Raw genomic sequence first — 21253 nt, 5'->3', positions numbered from 1 at the left:
CTCACACCTCCTCCCTCTGCTCCTCCCTCTGCTCCTCCCTCTGCTCCCCCACACCTCCTTCCTCTGCTCCTCCACACCTCCTCCCTCTGCTCCTCCACACCTCCCTCTGCTCCCCCAGACCTCCTCCCTCTGCTCCCCCAGACCTCCTCCCTCTTCTCCTCCACACCTCTCCCTCTGCTCCTCCACACCTCCTCCTTCTGCTCCTCCACATCTCCCTCTGCTCCTCCACACCTCCCTCTGCTCCTCCACACCTCCCTCTGCTCCTCCACACCTCCCTCTGCTCCCCCAGACCTCCTCCCTCTGCTCCCCCAGACCTCCTCCCTCTTCTCTCCACACCTCCTCCCTCTGCTCCCCCAGACCTCCTCCCTCTGCTCCTCCACACCTCCTCCCTCTGCTCCTCCACACCTCCTCCTTCTGCTCCTCCACATCTCCCTCTGCTCCTCCACACCTCCCTCTGCTCCTCCACACCTCCTCCCTCTGCTCCTCCACACCTCCTTCCTCTGCTCCTCACACCTCCTCCCTCTGCTCCTCCACACCTCCTCCTTCTGCTCCTCCACATCTCCCTCTGCTCCTCCACACCTCCCTCTGTCCTCACACCTCCCTCCGCTCCCCCAGACCTCCTCCCTCTGCTCCTCCACGTCTCCCTCTGCTCCTCCACACCTCTATCTGCTCCTCCACATCTCCCCCTCTGCTCCCCCACACCTCCTCCCTCTGCTCCCCCATACCTCCTCCCTCTGCTCCCCCACACCTCCTCCCTCTGCTCCTCCACACCTCCCTCTGCTCCCCCACACCTCCTCCCTCTGCTCCTCCACACCTCCTCCTTCTGCTCCTTCACATCTCCCTCTGCTCCTCCACACCTCCCTCTGCTCCTCCACACCTCCCTCTGCTCCTCCACACCTCCTCCCTCTGCTCCTCCACACCTCCTTCCTCTGCTCCTCCACACCTCCTCCCTCTGCTCCTCCACACCTCCTCCTTCTGCTCCTCCACATCTCCCTCTGCATCCTCCACACCTCCCTCTGCTCCTCCACACCTCCCTCTGCTCCCCCGACCTCCTCCCTCTGCTCCTCCACGTCTCCCTCTGCTCCTCCACACCTCTATCTGCTCCTCCACATCTCCCCCCTCTGCTCCCCACACCTCCTCCGTCTGCTCCTCCACACCTCCTCCCTCTGCTCCCCCACACCTCCTCCCTCTGCTCCCCCACACCCTCCTCCCTCTGCTCCTCCACACCTCCCTCTGCTCCCCCACACCTCCTCCCTCTGCTCCCCCACACCTCCTCCCTCTGCTCCTCCACACTTCCCTCTGCTCCTCCACACTCCCTCTGCTCCTCACACCTCCTCCCTCTGCTCCTCCACACCTCCCTCTGCTCCTCCACACCTCCTCCCTCTGCTCCTCCACACCTCCCTCTGCTCCTCCACACCTCCTCCCTCTGCTCCTCCACACCTTCTCCCTCTGCTCCCCCAGACCTCCTCCTTTTGCTCCTCCACACCTCCTTCCTCTGCTCCTCCACACCTCCTTCCTCTGTTCCTCCACACCTGCTCCCTCTGCTCCTCCATACCCCTCCCTCTGCTCCTCCACACCTCCCTCCCTCTGCTCCTCCACACCTCCTTCCTCTGCTCCTCCACTCCTCCCTCTGCTCCTCCACACCTCCTCCTCTGCTCCTCCACATCTCCCTCTGCTCCTCCACACCTCCTCCCTCTGCTCCTCCACACCTCCTCCCTCTGCTCCTTCACACCTTCTCCCTCTGCTCCTCCACTCCTCCCTCTGCTCCTCCACACCTCCTCCCTCTGCTCCTCCACGTCTCCCTCTGCTCCCCCACACCTTCTCCCTCTGCTCCTCCACACCTCCCCCCTCTGCTCCTCCACTCCTCCCTCTGCTCCTCCACGTTTCCCTCTGCTCCTCCACACCTCCTCCCTCTGCTCCTCCACTCCTCCTCTGCTCCTCCACGTCTCCCTCTGCTCCTCCACACCTCTATCTGCTCCTCCACATCTCCCCCCTCTGCTCCCCCACACCTCCTCCGTCTGCTCCTCCACACCTCCTCCCTCTGCTCCCCCACACCTCCTCCCTCTGCTCCCCCACAACCTCCTCCCTCTGCTCCCCCACCTCCTTCCTCTGCTCCTCCACACCTCCTCCCTCTGCTCCTCCACACCTCTGTCCTGTGGCTGAAACACTGTGTCCTCGGGCTCTGCTGCAGCTCACTCAGCCTGTCCTTGTGCACCACACAGAGGACTGGCCGTGGCAGCACGCCCCTCCCCCGGGCTCCTCCTACAGCCTGTGCCTGGAGAGCCCTCTGGCAGCACTTGAGAGGCTTCCAAGGCTCCTCTCCCTCCTGCCCTCTTCCACCCCTCCCCCAGCTCCCAGGCCCTTTGGCTGCTTGAGGTCACAGGGCAACATTGTGTCCCAGGACCCTGAGTGACCCTGGGCCCCTCCTTCACACCGGCTGTTCCCTCAGCCTGGACCCTGGCTCCCCACTCTGCCTGGCAACCCCCTGCACCTCCGCGCCCCCCCCCCCACCTGCGGGCGCTTTGGGACTGGCCGCTGCTTCCACACCTGTGTGCTGGTCCTCAGTGGCGGTGCTTGGCACCTGTGGGAGCCTGCCGAGGAGCGCCCCCTCCTGGGACAGGCTGCCCTTGGAGAAGGGCAGAAAAGTGCTGTGGCCCTGGCCTTGCTGGGGAAGCTCGAGAAAGCCCGAGCTGGGGTGTTGTGTGGGGGAGTGAGGGCGGTGGGGGAGGGCAGCCTGGGGCCTGTGCGTGTGGCATTTCCATGTTCCAGAATGCGGCTTCTCTAATCGCCGCCACATTCCGTTCCATAGGCACTGGCTGACAGCTGGCTTTCCTTTAATAGCCGCTGTGTTCTGGCGACACCCTGGTCCAGGGCCTGACAGCGAGCACACACGCGTGCAGGACCCACCCAGTACGCCTGCCTCCAGCTGCAGAGCCCGCACCCCTGTACCTGGTGACACTCAGAGCTCAGAGAGACCCAGCAGGGGGCGCTCCGCCCCGTGTGTGGCAGGGACAGCGTGTGCGGGTGCAGGTCACACACGAGCACTCATGTGAGCGTCTGTCCCAGCACAGGCCCCACCACGGCTGCCTCATGTGCCAGCCACAGTCACAGACACTCCCAGGCCTGCTCAGCGCATCTGGCGGCCTTAGACTCCCAGGCCCACCAGGTGGGAAGGGGAAGCTGGGGGACAGGACAGCCCCGCTCTCCCGGCACCCCCTGGGCTCCTTGCCCGTGTCTCCATCACCTTCCGGGGATCCTCTGCTGCGTGTCCGAGGGACTGGGCAGGGGCCTGGGTTTCCATGTCCTCTAGGCCCTGACCGCAGGGGGCCAGGCCGCTCCCTTGCTGGGCAGCCCCCCATATGGCCGCCGCCTCTGTGTCCGTCCAGCCCTGGGAGGGGAGAGGGAGGCAGTTTGCTCCCGCCCCTCCCCCAGGCCTGCTCCATCCTCCCACCATATGGACTTGGGTAAGGCCCGTATACTGGTCGCCAAATCCCTACAGTGTGTGCGCGCCTTCTAACGAAGTGGGAAGGGTGTGTCTTCAGGGAGCTCTGGACCTCTGTTGACAAATGAGCTTCCCTCCTCCATGTCTCCGGCTGCAGTGGTTCAGGGAAGAGACCCCGGGAAGGGGGCAGTGGGAGGAGGGGGAGGGCCTGCAGGCACAGTGCAGAGGAGCCAGGCGTGGCTGGGACAGGGCCTCCAATCAGGGAGCTCTGCCAGGGACTCAGAGAGCATCACAGCTCCAGACCCCGAGGCGGGCAGCAGGCTCTGGGTCTGTATCCACCGTGGCACCCCAGCCAGTTGTGGACATGGAGGCGACTGTTTCGGGGAAGGACAGGGGTCAGAGGGTGAGCCAGGCTCCCGGTCAGCGCGTGATGGAGCTGAGGTTTGCACCAGGCTGAGCTCCTTGCTCTGCACCTGTGGGCTCTCAGGGCTCCCGGAGGACGGGCTCCGTGCTGAGAACAGGGCCCTGAGCCAGCTCCTATCTGTCTCTGGAGGCTCATCTGGGCCCAGAGATGCTAGTCTTTTCCATCTGTGGCTCTAAGCGGTGGTTCTCAACCTTCCTAATGCCGTGGCCCTTTAACACAGCTCCTCATGTGGTGGTGACCCCAACCATAAAATTATTTTCCTTACTACTTCATAAGTATAATTTTGCTCCTGTTATGAATCATAATGTAAATATCTGTTTTCTGATGGTCTCAGGCGACCCTGCTGGCAGTTCTCAACCTGTGGTCGCGGTATCAGGAAGTTGAGAACCCCGCTCTGAGGGGTAGTGCCGGCCTGGAGCAGACACCCCGGAGTGGGGAAAGCCCTGCTCAGCTCTGGCCTTGCTGCTGGGTGGCCTGGGCCTGCCCGCTGCCTCTCTGTGCCCTCCCCGTCAGGGAGGATGACGCCTGAGAAAGTGGAACGGAGCTGGGCTGGGGGCGCTTCCACCATGTCCCAGTGTCCTGGGGGTCTTGAGTTCCGGCGGCAGCTCCGGCCGGAGGCCCAAGGCTGGCCTGGTTGAGGAAGGGGTGGCCCAGCGTTCTTACCATCTCACTCTCAGAGCCCACGGACTCCTGGCGTCTCCGTCGGGACACCCAGCTGAGGTCTGAGGCCTGGCTGCTCAGCGTGGAGCGGTGGGTGGAGCGGTAGCTGGCGTAAGAGCCGGTGCGCTGCCCGGACACCCGCAGCAGCAGGCCCAGGCAGGGCAGGTGCTGGGCGATGGCCATTCTGCAGGAGGCACAGCGGGTTAGGCAGAGGTGTGGGCAGAGGACAGACAAGGAGACGGGGATGAGTAGACGGGCTGGTACAGGCTGAGGGGGTGGGAAGAGAACCACAGGAAATGGGGAGTTCAGACATTGGGGTCATGGACGCAAATGATGGGGTCTTGGGAACAGACAGAAAGACACTGGGAGTCATGAGAAGTGATGACAAAGGACAGGCAGATGCTGAGGTGAAGGATATGGACAGACTCACAGGACTGGGGACAGACAGACAGATGCTGGGCCATGGGCATGGAGGGAGAGCCTTAGAGCAGCAGGTTCAGCGGGTGCTCGGCTCCAGCACGTCTCTGCCTTGGGGACTCGGGGTTGAAGTGGCTGAGGCTGCGGCTGGCCCACAGGGTGGGTCACTGACTCCACCAGCAAAAGGGAGCACCGAGGCCTCTGGCGGGAGAGGCCAGTGCGCAGGACTGCTGGGCGGGAGCACTCTGGCAGCACCATGCCCGCCTGCTAGTGCCCTTGGAGGGGAGCTCCCCTGCCGGCTCTGTCCAGGGGTCGCTGTCGGGGGTTTTCCTTGAAGGGGCAGTGCTGCTCATCAGCCACTCCGGCTGCCTTCTGGCCTCGGCTCCAGACACCCGCCAGGATTAGACGTGCCCAGGAGCCCTGATTCCCCCAAGCTGAGCCCCAGGAGGTGGAGCGCCAGCAGGTCACTGTGGCCCCAGGTCCCAGGCCCACCCTCTGTCACCGGCTGGTCCCAGCTGCGCCCCTCCCCTCACCCATGCACACACAAGAAACAGGAAAGACACCCCATTCGCAGGCCTTCCATGCCCATGAGGGTGGCCTGGGGCCCGGGGCTGCACCTGTACTTGGGGTGGGTGATGGCGTAGATGATAGGGTTGTGGATGGCAGAGGCCTTGGCGATGATGGCTGGCACTGAGTTCATGTAGGGCGTCAGGACGTGGGCGTACCTAGGACAGAGAAGCTGTGCCACCGCTCCTCCCCGGAGATCCCGCCCACCGCCTCTCGGGCATTTTCCTCTAGGGGTGTCGAACTCAATCAGAGAAGGGGCCAAAATCTAAAATCCAGCCTAAATCGCGGGCCGAATGGTTTACTGAACAGTCATAAACTGACAATGTCATAAACTGACAGCGGAGTGCAGTGATGACAGCACGGTGCGGGCCACATTGCAAGGCCTGGTGGGCTGGATTTGGCCCGCGGGCCTTGTGTTTGACACATGTGCTAGGCCAACCAGCGGGCCGTCAGCCCCAGGGGTGGGACTGCAGTGCCACAGGGCCCGGGAGAGCAGTGAGAGGGGGTCTAGGAGGAAGATGTGCCAGGCAGGCTTTCACTGTCCCTTGGAGCCCGTGCTGCCAGCAATAAACCCTCATCACCCCCTGGGCGCTGGTCCTCTGCTCAGCTCCTCCCACGCCGCACCCAGCCCTGACGCCGCAGCTGCCGGCTCCCAGAGTGACTTCACAGGCGGCCGTGTGCAAGGCGGTCGCACGCCCACCACTGCCCAGGGTTCAGAGCTCTCCCTGCCTCGCCAGGGCTTCTGATCTCTGGCCTGCGTCCACGCTGCAAACATCAGAGTCCCCAGCTCTCGCCATAAGGGCCGGAGCCCCAGCTGGAGAGGGACCAGAGCCCCCGGAGAGCCATGGATGCCAGGCCCCGGCAGGCCCCGCGCCCTCACAGGCACTCAGGCCCCATCCAGCTGCGGGAGCGCCTCCCCCCGCCCCCATGCATACACAAGAGATGACACCCCATTCACAGGCCCTCCATGCCCATGAGGGTGGCCTGGGGACCGGGTGGGCCCCGCAGGGGAGCATCTCACAGCAGGGGGAGAATCTGGAGGCCAGCCTTCCCGGGTAAGCACAGCTGGCTTGCGCTGGGGCTAGGGAGGGAGAGCCTGCCCAGAGCCCCTCTGTCCCTCCCCCTTCACACCCCGCAGCCCTTCACTGTTGCTCACCCAGCAAAGGCCATCAGGGCCACGGTGGAGTAGGGGGCCCAGGAGAGCACAAAGAGAAGAATGACCAGCAGCACAATCTTGGCCATTTTCCACTCACTCTGCAGCCCCTGCCGCTGTCGGGGCGGCTCACTGCGGCCCTCGCAGGCTCCGAACGTCTGGAGAGCCCTGGGGAGGGGGCAGAGTCCGGGTCTGACCCCCCTCGGGTCGCAGTGGGTGCCAGGGTCCTGGCCTGAGCCGGCAGCCCTGACACCCCGAAAGTTCTCCATTGCATCCTGCTAAGCTGCCTCGCTGGGTTCCACCTGCCGTGTCTTCTCTGCCCCCCACCCCCAACCTCCTGACATGCCTAAAAGCCCCTCAGAAGACCCCTCTCCTGAGACCTCTCCGGACACCTGCCCCACAAGCACCGGGCTCAGTGTGCTTTGCCCATCTGGAGCTGTCAGGGCGCTTCTGCCAGGAGCCCCCCTCCATGACGGGCACGCACACACACACACACACGCGCAGATGGGAGCCTCTAGTGAAGGAGCACGGCCCCCTCCCCCACCCTCCTCCAAGCCCAGCTCTTACTGGCCTGTCTCCCGAATGGCCCTGAAGATGAAGACGTAGCAGTAGATGATGACCAGCAGGGGGAGGAAGAACACGAAGCAGAAGAGCAGCATGGTGTAGGAGCGGACGGAGGGCGTGAAGCTCATGTAGTCCCAGGAGCAGGAGGTCAGCAGGCCCTCGGGCACGTAGGCACCTGGGAGGCAGGGCAGGCGGCTCTCAGCATCTGGGCAGTGCCCACACAGGCTCCCCACCGAGCAGGGGCCTGTGGGCCCGGAGCACTGGCCGCAGCCCAGCCGGCCCAGTGCGGTGGGGAGCCAGCCGGCAAAGCCCACGCTGCCCATCCTTGCCAGGGGCCTCACCAGAGCCCCAGAGGCCTACTCCTCCCGCTTCAGCCCACTTTCTGGTCCTGCCCCACAGAGGCCACTGCCTTTGCTGCCAACCCTCCTGCTGCTGACCCTCACAGCCTGTCTGACTCCCTGTGAACTCCGCCTCCCTTCCCGCACCCAGGACCATATGGGCTTCCCTATACTGAGGGATGGGAGCCCTGTCATCTTTGGAGAGCTGATGCTGCTGCCTCAGTTTCCCCTGCTGTGAGTCAGGCCCCTGAGGTTCATCTGCCTTGAGGCTCAGGCAGCTGCCTGGACCCTTTCTGCCAGCGGGCCAGCCCACCTCTACCGCCCTGCCCTTGGATATGCCCCCCCAGACCACCACCCCCGCACCCCGGCCCCCACAGCCACTTACTCCAGCCAAAGAAAGGCGGCAGGCTCCAGGCCAGGGAGTAGAGCCAGACGCCCAGCAGGACCAGCGCCGCCCGCCTCTTGGACACCACGCCGATGGCCAGTGGGCGCGTGATCACCAGGTAGCGGTCCAGGGCAATGGCCGTGAGGGTGATCATGGAGGTGATGCCAAAGAGAGCCCCACAGAAGGCATAGAACTCACAGCCTGCGGACAGGCTCCGACTCAGCCTGGGCAGGAGCCCCGCAGAACCAGGGAGTGAGGCCTGGGCGAGGTGCTGCTCCCGGCCGCCCCTCCCCAGCGTGCGCCGAGCCTCCCCCGCCTCCTCGCGGCTCAGCCTCCGCGCGGAGCCTGAACCTCCCCTGGGCTAACGGGCAGCTGCTCACTCCGTCAGCCCTGCCCCGGCACCGGCACACGGGGAGCCCGGTCACGCCTTCGCCCCCGCAGCGGGCCCGGGGCCTACCTGCCTCCCCGAAGAGCCAGCGCCTGTGCAGGCTGCTGGCGAAGACCACGGGCGCCTGCGTGAAGCACATGAGGAAGTCGCTGACCGCCAGGTTGATGATGAACATGTTGGCAGGCGTCCTTAGGCCTCTGCTCCTGTGGGGGCGGCACTGTCAGGACGCTTCTGCCAGGAGCCCCCCTCCATGACGGGCACACACACACACACACACGCACACGCGCGCACACACACGCACACACATGCACATACATGCACTCGTGTGCACTATACAGACACGCAGCTGGGTCTCTGGCTGCCTCGCAAGCAGCTGTGGAGCCCGGGGTGCAGCTGAGCAGCGAGAGCCTGTCTCCGAGGGCGGCTCAGGCAGAGGGAAGGGAGAGTAGGCTGGGGAGCGGAGACTGTGGTGTCCACTCTCACCCTCCGTTCGCCCTGTGCCCGGCCCCCACCCTCCTCGGACACTCACTTCCCCGGCCCCTGCAGGCCAAGTTCCCTCTTCCCGCGTGGCCCTGCGGACGTGCCCCTTCTTCCTCAGGCACCTCCTCCCCCCCTCCGTCCGCTCTCAGGCTGGGCCTGCTCAGCACTCCTCCCCTCCGGGCGGCAGGGGCCAGGGGCCGGGGGCGGGCACGGAGCTGCGCTGGCTCCACAGGAGGCCCTCATCTCCCACCCGTTTTCCAGATGAGAGCGCCAAGGCCCCGCCGGTGTATGGCCCCGGATCACCACGCCCAGCAAGCGGCACAGCAGGCCCCACACAGCCCCGCTGCGCGGCCCATCCCTCCCCCTGGCATGGGCTCCGTGCGGGAGAGCCAGCCCCGCTCTGCAGGCAGGACGTGGCTCACAGGAGGCCCGGCCGCCGCCACCTCCGCTCAGAGCCGAAGCGAGGGCCCCGCTTCCCTGCCTGCCTGTCTCCGCCATTCCGCCTGTGAGCAGGCGGGTGTGGGAGGGAGGGGGGAGGGGGGAGGGAGGGGGGAGGGGGGAGGGAGGGAGGGAGGGACGGAGGGGGTTAGAGAGGGCCTTGAGGGCTCCGGGCCGGGTGCACGGGCTGCTCTCTGAGGCAGGAGGATGCCCATGGGCATGTGATTGCGGAGGTGAGCTGACAGCAGGCAGGACGGGCAGGAACTGAGGTCCTGGGGAAGGTCGCCCTGGGCAGAGGGCGTGCCCGGGCCCAATGGGCACTGCCACCTGAGCTGCCTGGACTGCTTTTGGGCCCCCTTCCTGGCCTAAAGATGGAGGGTCCGGCCTTGGCCTCGCGGGAGCTCAGCAGTGCTGCGTGTGCCCTCTGCGTGGCTGGCTGCCCTCGTGGCCAGGCCCCACCTCACCCCAGGCACCTGCAGAAGGTGTAGATGACGGTCAGATTGCCCAGCATCCCGGTGAGGCCCACCAGCAGGATCACCGCGCCCAGGGTGTAGTGGGCGTGGTCCGGCACGTCCACGGTGGGGAAGGCCCAGGCCGCGGCCTGCGCCCCGGCCGCCTGCGGGAGTCAGAGAACGGAGCCCGTTACCCTGTCCTCTCCAGACTGCCCTGCAGAGGGGGCAGGCTCCGGGGGCGCCTCTCGCTCAGCTGGCAGGGCTGGCGCAACGGGAAGGCAGGTCTCCCTAAAGTCGAGCCCAAACGCTCATGCCCGGCACAGGGCTAAGGCTTCGGGGAGGGCTCCCTCCCCTGTGAGGCTGAAGGACAGACTGGCACCCGCCTGGCACCAGGACATGGCTGGGATGCCGCTACCTCCGGTGAGGAGAAGGCAGAGCCAGCGCCGAGCTGGTCCCTCTGCTACATGAGGCTGCTCCGAACCCAGGGCAGCTGGCAATGGCGTTCCAGGCCCTCGACTGGGGGGGGGGGGGTGTGTGGAGCGGGTGGAGCTCCTTTTCAGTGCCCCCGGGAAGAGGCGTGCCCCCCCCCAGGATAACTGGGTAGGATGGCACCGAAGGAGGTGCAGTCTCTGCAGGGGCCGGTACAGAGCTCTGAAGACGCCTCCCCCCTCCCTTCTGAGAGCTGGTCCAGCCTGACCCTGCCCTGGCCTCTGCAGCTACAGGAGCCACCCCTCCTGCCAGCCCGAGGCTGCGTCCCAGGTCCGGAGGGTCCCCTCGCCTCCCCAGGTGTGGGCGTGGCCGGAATGAGGGGGAGGTCCCCCTCGGCTGGACAGACCCAGCGCCGAGTGAGCGGCTTCTGCGGGAGGCGGGCCGGGCAGCCAGCCTCCGCAGGAAGCGGGGCGCCAGGGGCAGGTGGCTCCCAGCCCCTTCCTCCGGCGGGGCTTCCTCCACTCTCCTCCAGAGGCCCCGCTGCAGGGCAGCTCAGCCATGCCAGTGGCACGCCCATGCTCAGAGCAAGGCACAGGCCTCTCCGACCTCCTACCCACACCTCTGCGTCCCAGGAGGGGCCAGACGGAGGGGGAGGCTGTGTGCCCACAGGCGCTCGCCCGGCTTACCGTGGGGCTGGGGGGCGGAGGGGGGTCCATGCTGGAGGTGCTGCTGGGTGAGACCGGGGTGGCCGTGCAGCCAGGCTCCCGGGCTGGGTCCAAGGGGGTTCTTGGTCCTGAAGAGGGGTTCATCCTGAGGTGGGTGGGCTGCCTTGAGCCCACAGAAAAGTCAAAAGCAGGAGCCCAGGAGGGTAGCTGTGCCCAGCTCCTTCCTGCCAGTCTGCAGGTGCCCGCTCTGCAGCCAGTGGCTGGCAGCGCTGCGCGTGCAGTGAAGCACACAGGAGGAGTGTCACCGACTGGAGACTCAGCTCCGGGTCTGTCCCCACCTTTAAGCAGCAGGACGGGGAGTGCACATGCGCACTAGCTCTGTGAGACCGCCCTCCACACAGGTCCCTGCTGAGGCAGCAAGTGTGAGTGTGTGCGTGCGTGTCAGTGTGACTGTGTGCATGCATGAAGGGGCATGTCAGTGTGACCGTGTGCATGCACGTGGATGTGGGTATGCATGTATGAAGGCGTGTGTCAGTGTGACTGCGTGCATGCATGTGGGCGTGTGTTAGTGTGTGTATGATTGTGTGTGTCCATGTGAATGTATATATGATTGTGTGTGTCAGTGTGAATGTGTATGTATGATTGCATGTCAGTGGGTATGTGTGTGATTGTGTGTGTCTATGATTGTGTATGTCAGTGTGATTGTGTGTCAGTGTGAATGTGTGTGATTGTGTGTGTCTATGATTGTGTATGTCAGTGTGATTGTGTGTCAGTGTGAATGTGTGTATGATTGTGTGTGTCCGTGTGAATGTGTGTGAGTATGAGGCTGTGTGTCGGTGTGAATGTGTGTGTGTGATTGTGTATGTCGGTGTGAATGTGTGAGTGTGTATGATTGTGTGTGTCGGTTGTGAATGTGTATGACTGTGTGTCGGTTGTGAATGTGTATATGATTGTGTGTCAGTGTGAATGTGTGTGATTGTGTGTGTCTATGATTGTGTATGTCAGTGTGAATGTGTGTGATTGTGTGTGTCTATGATTGTGTATGTCAGTGTGAATGTGTGTGTATGATTTGTGTCAGTGTGAATGTGTGTGTGATTGTGTGTCAGTGTGAATGTGTGTATGATTGTGTGTGAATGTGTGTGTGTGTAATTGTGTGTGTCAGTGTGAATGTGTGTATGATTGTGTGTGTCAGTGTGAATGTGTGTGTGTGTCAGTGTGAATCTGTGTATGATTGTGTGTGTTGGTGTGAATGTGTGGGTATGACTGTGTGTGTCGGTGTGAATGTGTGTGTGATTGTGTGTGTCGGTGTGAATGTGTGTGTGTGTCAGTGTGAATGTGTGTATGATTGTGTGTGTCAGTGTGAATGTGTGTGTGATTGTGTGTGTCAGTGTGAATGTGTGTATGATTGTGTGTGTCAGTGTGAATGTGTGTGTGATTGTGTGTGTCAGTGTGAATGTGTGTATGATTGTGTGTGTCGGTGTGAATGTGTGTGTGATTGTGTGTGTCGGTGTGAATGTGTGTGTGTGTCAGTGTGAATGTGTGTATGATTGTGTGTGTCAGTGTGAATGTGTGTATGATTGTGTGTGTCAGTGTGAATGTGTGTGTGATTGTGTGTGAATGTGTGTGTGTGATTGTGTGTGTCAGTGTGAATGTGTGTATGATTGTGTGTGTCAGTGAGAATGTGTGTATGATTGTGATGTCAGTGTGAATGTGTGTGATTGTGTGTGTCAGTGTGAATGTGTGTGATTGTGTCAGTGTGAATGTGTGTATGATTGTGTGTGTCAGTGTGAATGTGTGTGTGATTGTCAGTGTGAATGTGTGTATGATTGTGTGTGAATGTGTGTGTGTGTGATTGTGTGTGTCAGTGTGAATGTGTGTGTCGGTGTGAATGTGTGTATGAGTGTCAGTGTGAATGTGTGTGTGATTGTGTGTGTCAGTGTGAATGTGTGTGTGATTGTGTCAGTGTGAATGTGTGTATGATTGTGTGTGTCGGCGTGAATGTGTGTGTGATTGTGTGTCAGTGTGAATGTGTGTATGATTGTGTGTGAATGTGTGTGTGATTGTGTGTGTCAGTGTGAATGTGTGTATGATTGTGTGTGTCAGTGTGAATGTGTGTGTGTGTCAGTGTGAATCTGTGTATGATTGTGTGTGTTGGTGTGAATGTGTGGGTATGACTGTGTGTGTCGGTGTGAATGTTTGTGTGATTGTGTCGGTGTGAATGTGTGTATGATTGTGTGTCGGTGTGAATGTGTGTATGATTGTGTGTGTCGGTGTGAATGTGTGTGTGTGTCAGTGTGAATGTGTGTATGATTGTGTGTGTCGGTGTGAATGTGTGGGTATGACTGTGTGTGTCCGTGTGAATGTGTGTCTGATTGTCTGTGTCTGTGTGAATGTGTGTATGATTGTGTGTGTTAGTGTGAATGTGTGGGTATGATTGTGTGTGTCGGTGTTTATGTGTGTATGATTGTGTGTGTCGGTGTGAATGTGTGTATGATTGTGTGTGTCAGTGTGAATGTGTGGGTATGACTGTGTTTGTCGGTGTGAATGTGTGTGTGATTGTGTCAGTGTGAATATGTGTATGATTGTGTGTGTCGGTGTGAATGTGTGTGATTGTGTGTGTCGGTGTGAATGTGTGTGTGTGTCAGTGTGAATGTGTGTATGATTGTGTGTGTCAGTGTGAATGTGTGTATGATTGTGTGTGTCAGTGTGAATGTGTGTGTGATTGTGTGTGAATGTGTGTGTGTGTGATTGTGTGTGTCAGTGTGAATGTGTGTATGATTGTGTGTGTCAGTGAGAATGTGTGTATGATTGTGATGTCAGTGTGAATGTGTGTGATTGTGTGTGTCAGTGTGAATGTGTGTGATTGTGTCAGTGTGAATGTGTGTATGATTGTGTGTGTCAGTGTGAATGTGTGTGTGATTGTCAGTGTGAATGTGTGTATGATTGTGTGTGAATGTGTGTGTGTGTGATTGTGTGTGTCAGTGTGAATGTGTGTGTCGGTGTGAATGTGTGTATGAGTGTCAGTGTGAATGTGTGTGTGATTGTGTGTGTCAGTGTGAATGTGTGTGTGATTGTGTCAGTGTGAATGTGTGTATGATTGTGTGTGTCGGCGTGAATGTGTGTGTGATTGTGTGTCAGTGTGAATGTGTGTATGATTGTGTGTGAATGTGTGTGTGATTGTGTGTGTCAGTGTGAATGTGTGTATGATTGTGTGTGTCAGTGTGAATGTGTGTGTGTGTCAGTGTGAATCTGTGTATGATTGTGTGTGTTGGTGTGAATGTGTGGGTATGACTGTGTGTGTCGGTGTGAATGTTTGTGTGATTGTGTCGGTGTGAATGTGTGTATGATTGTGTGTGTCGGTGTGAATGTGTGTGTGTGTCAGTGTGAATGTGTGTATGATTGTGTGTGTCGGTGTGAATGTGTGGGTATGACTGTGTGTGTCCGTGTGAATGTGTGTCTGATTGTCTGTGTCTGTGTGAATGTGTGTATGATTGTGTGTGTCAGTGTGAATGTGTGGGTATGATTGTGTGTGTCGGTGTTTATGTGTGTATGATTGTGTGTGTCGGTGTGAATGTGTGTATGATTGTGTGTGTCAGTGTGAATGTGTGGGTATGACTGTGTTTGTCGGTGTGAATGTGTGTGTGATTGTGTCAGTGTGAATATGTGTATGATTGTGTGTGTCGGTGTGAATGTGTGTGATTGTGTGTGTCAGTGTAAATGTGTGTGTGATTGTGTGTCAGTGTGAATGTGTGTATGATTGTGTGTGAATGTGTGTGTGTGATTGTGTGTGTCAGTGTGAATGTGTGTATGATTGTGTGTGTCGGTGTGAATGTGTGTGTGATTGTGTCTGTGTGAATCTGTGTATTATTGTGTGTGTCAGTGTGAATGTGTGGGTATGATTGTGTGTGTCGGTGTGAATGTGTGTATGATTGTGTGTGTCAGTGTGAATGTGTGTGTGATTGTGTGTGTCAGTGTGAATGTGTGTATGATTGTGTGTCAGTGTGAATGTGTGTATGATTGTGTGTGTCAGTGTGAATGTGTGTATAATTGTGTGTGTCAGTGTGAATGTGTGGGTATGATTGTGTGTGCCAGTGTGAATGTGTGTATGATTGTGTGTGTCGGTGTGAATGAGTGGGTATGATTGTGTGTGTCGGTGTGAATGTGTGGGTATGATTGTGTGTGCCAGTGTGAATGTGTGTGTGATTGTGTGTGTCAGTGTGAATGTGTGTGTGATTGTGTCAGTGTGAATGTGTGTGTCGGTGTGAATGTGTGTATGATTGTGTGTGTCAGTGTGAATGTGTGTATGATTGTGTGTGTCAGTGTGAATGTGTGTGTCAGGGGATCCCAGGCTTAGGCTCTGGACACGCGGCAGGAGGCTGTGTCCTCCGCTCTGACATTCCCTCTCTTCCCGGAGCTCATCAGCAGCCTCCACCCCAGTCCCAGCGCTGTCCAGGGGGCAGTGAACCAGCCTCGCCTGTGCCCAGGTGCCCCCCTCGCACCCAGCGCCAGGAGCGTCACACGGCCCGCTCCTGGCAGGACCAGGCTGGCAGCACCGGCAGGGAGGAGCGGACGGGAGGAAGAGCTCGGACGGGAGACGGGCCATGGAGCACGCTTGCTGAGTTTCCGTCAGTGGGTTCCTGACTGAGTGCCTGTAGACGGAGAGGGGAGCGGGAAGGCCTTGGAGCTCCGCCTGCAGTCCTGCCCGAGGCAGTGAGTGTCCAGCGCGGAGGGAGCCGGGCCTGCGGCCCGCGTGGCGGAGGCCACAGGCTGGAGCCCGAGCGGAGCAGGTGTGAGCACACCGCCCGGCCTGCTCCCGGAGGGCCCCTCTCTGAGGTCTCCTCTGAGGTCCTCCCAGGCTGCAGGCCGCCGGGCGGTGTGCACGGGGCCCTCCGGCTCAGACGGTCTCGCTCGGGGTGGCGGTAGCTGTGCACGGCCGCCCTTCCGCCTTCGGCGCCACGCGGGCTGCCAGCCGCTGGTGTGGGCTGCTGGCCCTTCACACCAGTGTCCGCTGGAGCCATCCCTCCAGCGCCGGCCGCTCTCCAGCCCGACCCCGGGCGAGAGCAGGGGCGGCGGCCGCCAGCTGTTCCTCCGTGGTCAGAGCGCCCTCCGCAGGCTGCCAGCCCGCTAACGGCTCAGAGAACCCCAGCCTAACCGGGTGCCCGTCCAGCACAGCATCCTGGGCGCTGCCCTCGCAGCAGGATGCTGGCTTTCCTCCGCCTCCTCCGCAGCATCTCCCGGGGCTGCAGACCTGCCCCCACACCCCACCCCACCGGACCTCAACCCTCCGCCCATCTGTCCATCTGCCCCCTGGAGATGAAGCACTGGCCACCCTGTTCTCAATAATGTCAGTTTGGTGCAAATAAACCCAAAAAACCAATTATACTGCAGTTTCCCTGATATATGGAGTTAGGGAAGGAGGTACTGCAGTGTCCCTGGTGTATGGGGCTGGGGAGGGGGTAATGCAGTGTCCCTGGTGTATGGGGCTGGGGAGGGGTAATGCAGTGTCCCTGGTGTATGGGGTTAGGGAGGGGTAATGCAGTGTCCCTGGTGTATGGGGTTAGGGAGGGGTAATGCAGTGTCCCTGGTGTATGGGGTTAGGGAGGGGTAATGCAGTGTCCCTGGTGTATGGGGCTGGGGAGGGGTAATGCAGTGTCCCTGGTGTATGGGGCTGGGGAGGGGTAATGCAGTGTCCCTGGTGTATGGGGCTGGGGAGGGGTACTGCAGTGTCCCTGGTGTATGGGGCTGGGGAGGGGTACTGCAGTGTCCCTGGTGTATGGGGCTGGGGAGGGGTAATGCAGTGTCCCTGGTGTATGGGGTTAGGGAGGGGTAATGCAGTGTCCCTGGTGTATGGGGCTGGGGAGGGGTACTGCAGTGTCCCTGGTGTATGGGGTTAGGGAGGGGTAATGCAGTGTCCCTGGTGTATGGGGTTAGGGAGGGGTACTGCAGTGTCCCTGGTGTATGGGGTTAGGGAGGGGTAATGCAGTGTCCCTGGTGTATGGGGCTGGGGAGGGGTACTGCAGTGTCCCTGGTGTATGGGGCTGGGGAGGGGTAATGCAGTGTCCCTGGTGTATGGGGTTAGGGAGGGGTAATGCAGTGTCCCTGGTGTATGGGGCTGGGGAGGGGTAATGCAGTGTCCCTGGTGTATGGGGTTAGGGAGGGGTAATGCAGTGTCCCTGGTGTATGGGGCTGGGGAGGGGTACTGCAGTGTCCCTGGTGTATGGGGTTAGGGAGGGGTAATGCAGTGTCCCTGGTGTATGGGGTTAGGGAGGGGTACTGCAGTGTCCCTGGTGTATGGGGTTAGGGAGGGGTAATGCAGTGTCCCTGGTGTATGGGGCTGGGGAGGGGTAATGCAGTGTCCCTGGTGTATGGGGCTGGGGAAGGGTAATGCAGTGTCCCTGGTGTATGGGGCTGGGGAGGGGTAATGCAGTGTCCCTGGTGTATGGGGTTAGGGAGGGGTAATGCAGTGTCCCTGGTGTATGGGGCTGGGGAGGGGTAATGCAGTGTCCCTGGTGTATGGGGTTAGGGAGGGGTAATGCAGTGTCCCTCGTGTATGGGGCTGGGGAGGGGTAATGCAGTGTCCCTGGTGTATGGGGCTGGGGAGGGGTAATGCAGTGTCCCTGGTGTATGGGGTTAGGGAGGGGTAATGCAGTGTCCCTGGTGTATGGGGTTAGGGAGGGGTAATGCAGTGTCCCTGGTGTATGGGGTTAGGGAGGGGTAATGCAGTGTCCCTGGTGTATGGGGTTAGGGAGGGGTACTGCAGTGTCCCTGGTGTATGGGGTTAGGGAGGGGTAATGCAGTGTCCCTGGTGTATGGGGCTGGGGAGGGGTACTGCAGTGTCCCTGGTGTATGGGGTTAGGGAGGGGGTAATGCAGTGTACCTGGTGTATGGGGTTAGGGAGGGGTAATGCAGTGTCCCTGGTGTATGGGGCTGGGGAGGGGTAATGCAGTGTCCCTGGTGTATGGGGCTGGGGAGGGGTAATGCAGTGTCCCTGGTGTATGGGGTTAGGGAGGGGTAATGCAGTGTCCCTGGTGTATGGGGCTGGGGAGGGGTACTGCAGTGTCCCTGGTGTATGGGGTTAGGGAGGGGGTAATGCAGTGTACCTGGTGTATGGGGTTAGGGAGGGGTAATGCAGTGTCCCTGGTGTATGGGGCTGGGGAGGGGTAATGCAGTGTCCCTGGTGTATGGGGCTGGGGAGGGGTAATGCAGTGTCCCTGGTGTATGGGGCTGTGGAGGGGTAATGCAGTGTCCCTGGTGTATGGGGTTAGGGAGGGGTACTGCAGTGTCCCTGGTGTATGGGGTTAGGGAGGGGTACTGCAGTGTCCCTGGTGTATGGGGCTGGGGAGGGGTAATGCAGTGTCCCTGGTGTATGGGGTTAGGGAGGGGTAATGCAGTGTCCCTGGTGTATGGGGTTAGGGAGGGGTACTGCAGTGTCCCTGGTGTATGGGGCTGGGGAGGGGTAATGCAGTGTCCCTGGTGTATGGGGTTAGGGAGGGGTAATGCAGTGTCCCTGGTGTATGGGGTTAGGGAGGGGGTAATGCAGTGTCCCTGGTGTATGGGGTTAGGGAGGGGGTACTGCAGTGTCCCTGGTGTATGGGGTTAGGGAGGGGTAATGCAGTGTCCCTGGTGTATGGGGTTAGGGAGGGGTAATGCAGTGTCCCTGGTGTATGGGGTTAGGGAGGGGTAATGCAGTGTCCCTGGTGTATGGGGTTAGGGAGGGGTAATGCAGTGTCCCTGGTGTATGGGGTTAGGGGAGGGGGTAATGCAGTGTCCCTGGTGTATGGGGTTAGGGAGGGGTAATGCAGTGTCCCTGGTGTATGGGGCTGGGGAGGGGTACTGCAGTGTCCCTGGTGTATGGGGCTGGGGAGGGGTAATGCAGTGTCCCTGGTGTATGGGGTTAGGGAGGGGTAATGCAGTGTCCCTGGTGTATGGGGTTAGGGAGGGGTAATGCAGTGTCCCTGGTGTATGGGGTTAGGGAGGGGTAATGCAGTGTCCCTGGTGTATGGGGCTGGGGAAGGGTAATGCAGTGTCCCTGGTGTATGGGGCTGGGGAGGGGTAATGCAGTGTCCCTGGTGTATGGGGTTAGGGAGGGGTAATGCAGTGTCCCTGGTGTATGGGGTTAGGGAGGGGTACTGCAGTGTCCCTGGTGTATGGGGCTGGGGAGGGGTAATGCAGTGTCCCTGGTGTATGGGGTTAGGGAGGGGTACTGCAGTGTCCCTGGTGTATGGGGCTGGGGAGGGGTAATGCAGTGTCCCTGGTGTATGGGGTTAGGGAGGGGTAATGCAGTGTCCCTGGTGTATGGGGTTAGGGAGGGGTAATGCAGTGTCCCTGGTGTATGGGGTTAGGGAGGGGTAATGCAGTGTCCCTGGTGTATGGGGTTAGGGAGGGGTAATGCAGTGTCCCTGGTGTATGGGGTTAGGGAGGGGTAATGCAGTGTCCCTGGTGTATGGGGTTAGGGAGGGGTAATGCAGTGTCCCTGGTGTATGGGGTTAGGGAGGGGTAATGCAGTGTCCCTGGTGTATGGGGTTAGGGAGGGGTACTGCAGTGTCCCTGGTGTATGGGGCTGGGGAGGGGTAATGCAGTGTCCCTGGTGTATAGGGTTAGGGAGGGGTACTGCAGTGTCCCTGGTGTATGGGGCTGGGGAGGGGTAATGCAGTGTCCCTGGTGTATGGGGCTGGGGAGGGGTACTGCAGTGTCCCTGGTGTATGGGGCTGGGGAGGGGTAATGCAGTGTCCCTGGTGTATGGGGTTAGGGAGGGGTAATGCAGTGTCCCTGGTGTATGGGGTTAGGGAGGGGTAATGCAGTGTCCCTGGTGTATGGGGTTACGGAGGGGTAATGCAGTGTCCCTGGTGTATGGGGTTAGGGAGGGGTAATGCAGTGTCCCTGGTGTATGGGGTTAGGGAGGGGTAATGCAGTGTCCCTGGTGTATGGGGCTGGGGAGGGGTACTGCAGTGTCCCTGGTGTATGGGGTTAGGGAGGGGTAATGCAGTGTCCCTGGTGTATGGGGTTAGGGAGGGGTAATGCAGTGTCCCTGGTGTATGGGGCTGGGGAGGGGTAATGCAGTGTCCCTGGTGTATGGGGCTGGGGAGGGGTAATGCAGTGTCCCTGGTGTATGGGGTTAGGGAGGGGTACTGCAGTGTCCCTGGTGTATGGGGTTAGGGAGGGGTACTGCAGTGTCCCTGGTGTATGGGGCTGGGAAGGGGTACTGCAGTGTCCCTGGTGTATGGGGTTAGGGAGGGGTAATGCAGTGTCCCTGGTGTATGGGGTTAGGGAGGGGTACTGCAGTGTCCCTGGTGTATGGGGCTGGGGAGGGGTAATGCAGTGTCCCTGGTGTATGGGGTTAGGGAGGGGTAATGCAGTGTCCCTGGTGTATGGGGTTAGGGAGGGGTAATGCAGTGTCCCTGGTGTATGGGGTTAGGGAGGGGGTAATGCAGTGTCCCTGGTGTATGGGGTTAGGGAGGGGGTACTGCAGTGTCCCTGGTGTATGGGGTTAGGGAGGGGTAATGCAGTGTCCCTGGTGTATGGGGTTAGGGAGGGGTAATGCAGTGTCCCTGGTGTATGGGGTTAGGGAGGGGTAATGCAGTGTCCCTGGTGTATGGGGTTAGGGGAGGGGGTACTGCAGTGTCCCTGGTGTATGGGGTTAGGGAGGGGTAATGCAGTGTCCCTGGTGTATGGGGCTGGGGAGGGGTAATGCAGTGTCCCTGGTGTATGGGGCTGGGGAGGGGTAATGCAGTGTCCCTGGTGTATGGGGCTGGGGAGGGGTAATGCAGTGTCCCTGGTGTATGGGGCTGGGGAGGGGTAATGCAGTGTCCCTGGTGTATGGGGCTGGGGAGGGGTACTGCAGTGTCCCTGGTGTATGGGGCTGGGGAGGGGTAATGCAGTGTCCCTGGTGTATGGGGTTAGGGAGGGGTAATGCAGTGTCCCTGGTGTATGGGGTTAGGGAGGGGTAATGCAGTGTCCCTGGTGTATGGGGTTAGGGAGGGGTAATGCAGTGTCCCTGGTGTATGGGGTTAGGGAGGGGTAATGCAGTGTCCCTGGTGTATGGGGTTAGGGAGGGGTAATGCAGTGTCCCTGGTGTATGGGGCTGGGGAGGGGTACTGCAGTGTCCCTGGTGTATGGGGTTAGGGAGGGGTAATGCAGTGTCCCTGGTGTATGGGGTTAGGGAGGGGTAATGCAGTGTCCCTGGTGTATGGGGCTGGGGAGGGGTAATGCAGTGTCCCTGGTGTATGGGGCTGGGGAGGGGTAATGCAGTGTCCCTGGTGTATGGGGTTAGGGAGGGGTACTGCAGTGTCCCTGGTGTATGGGGTTAGGGAGGGGTACTGCAGTGTCCCTGGTGTATGGGGCTGGGAAGGGGTACTGCAGTGTCCCTGGTGTATGGGGTTAGGGAGGGGTAATGCAGTGTCCCTGGTGTATGGGGTTAGGGAGGGGTACTGCAGTGTCCCTGGTGTATGGGG

At 60.3% G+C, this 21253-nt stretch overlaps 1 protein-coding gene across 1 annotated transcript; it reads right to left on the bottom strand.

Annotated features, from left to right (window-relative positions):
* Positions 1-2781: 2781 nt before the first annotated feature.
* OPN4 (opsin 4) lies at positions 2782-10946 on the bottom strand (the record flags this gene model as incomplete). The annotated part of the gene is made up of 10 exons (XM_084904382.1): positions 2782-2874; positions 3245-3388; positions 4530-4710; positions 5561-5668; positions 6667-6831; positions 7231-7402; positions 7951-8151; positions 8408-8541; positions 9730-9872; positions 10824-10946. 10 exons carry the CDS (start codon positions 10944-10946, stop codon positions 2782-2784), a joined length of 1464 nt encoding a protein of 487 aa, XP_084760508.1.
* Between the last annotated feature and the right edge of the window lie 10307 nt (positions 10947-21253).

Source organism: Pipistrellus hanaki (genome assembly GCF_964339955.1).
Source record: "Pipistrellus hanaki genome assembly, chromosome: 14".
NCBI lineage: Eukaryota > Metazoa > Chordata > Mammalia > Chiroptera > Vespertilionidae > Pipistrellus > Pipistrellus hanaki.
Note: the sequence above shows the minus strand (reverse complement) of the source record. Positions and strands in the feature narration are given on the sequence as shown.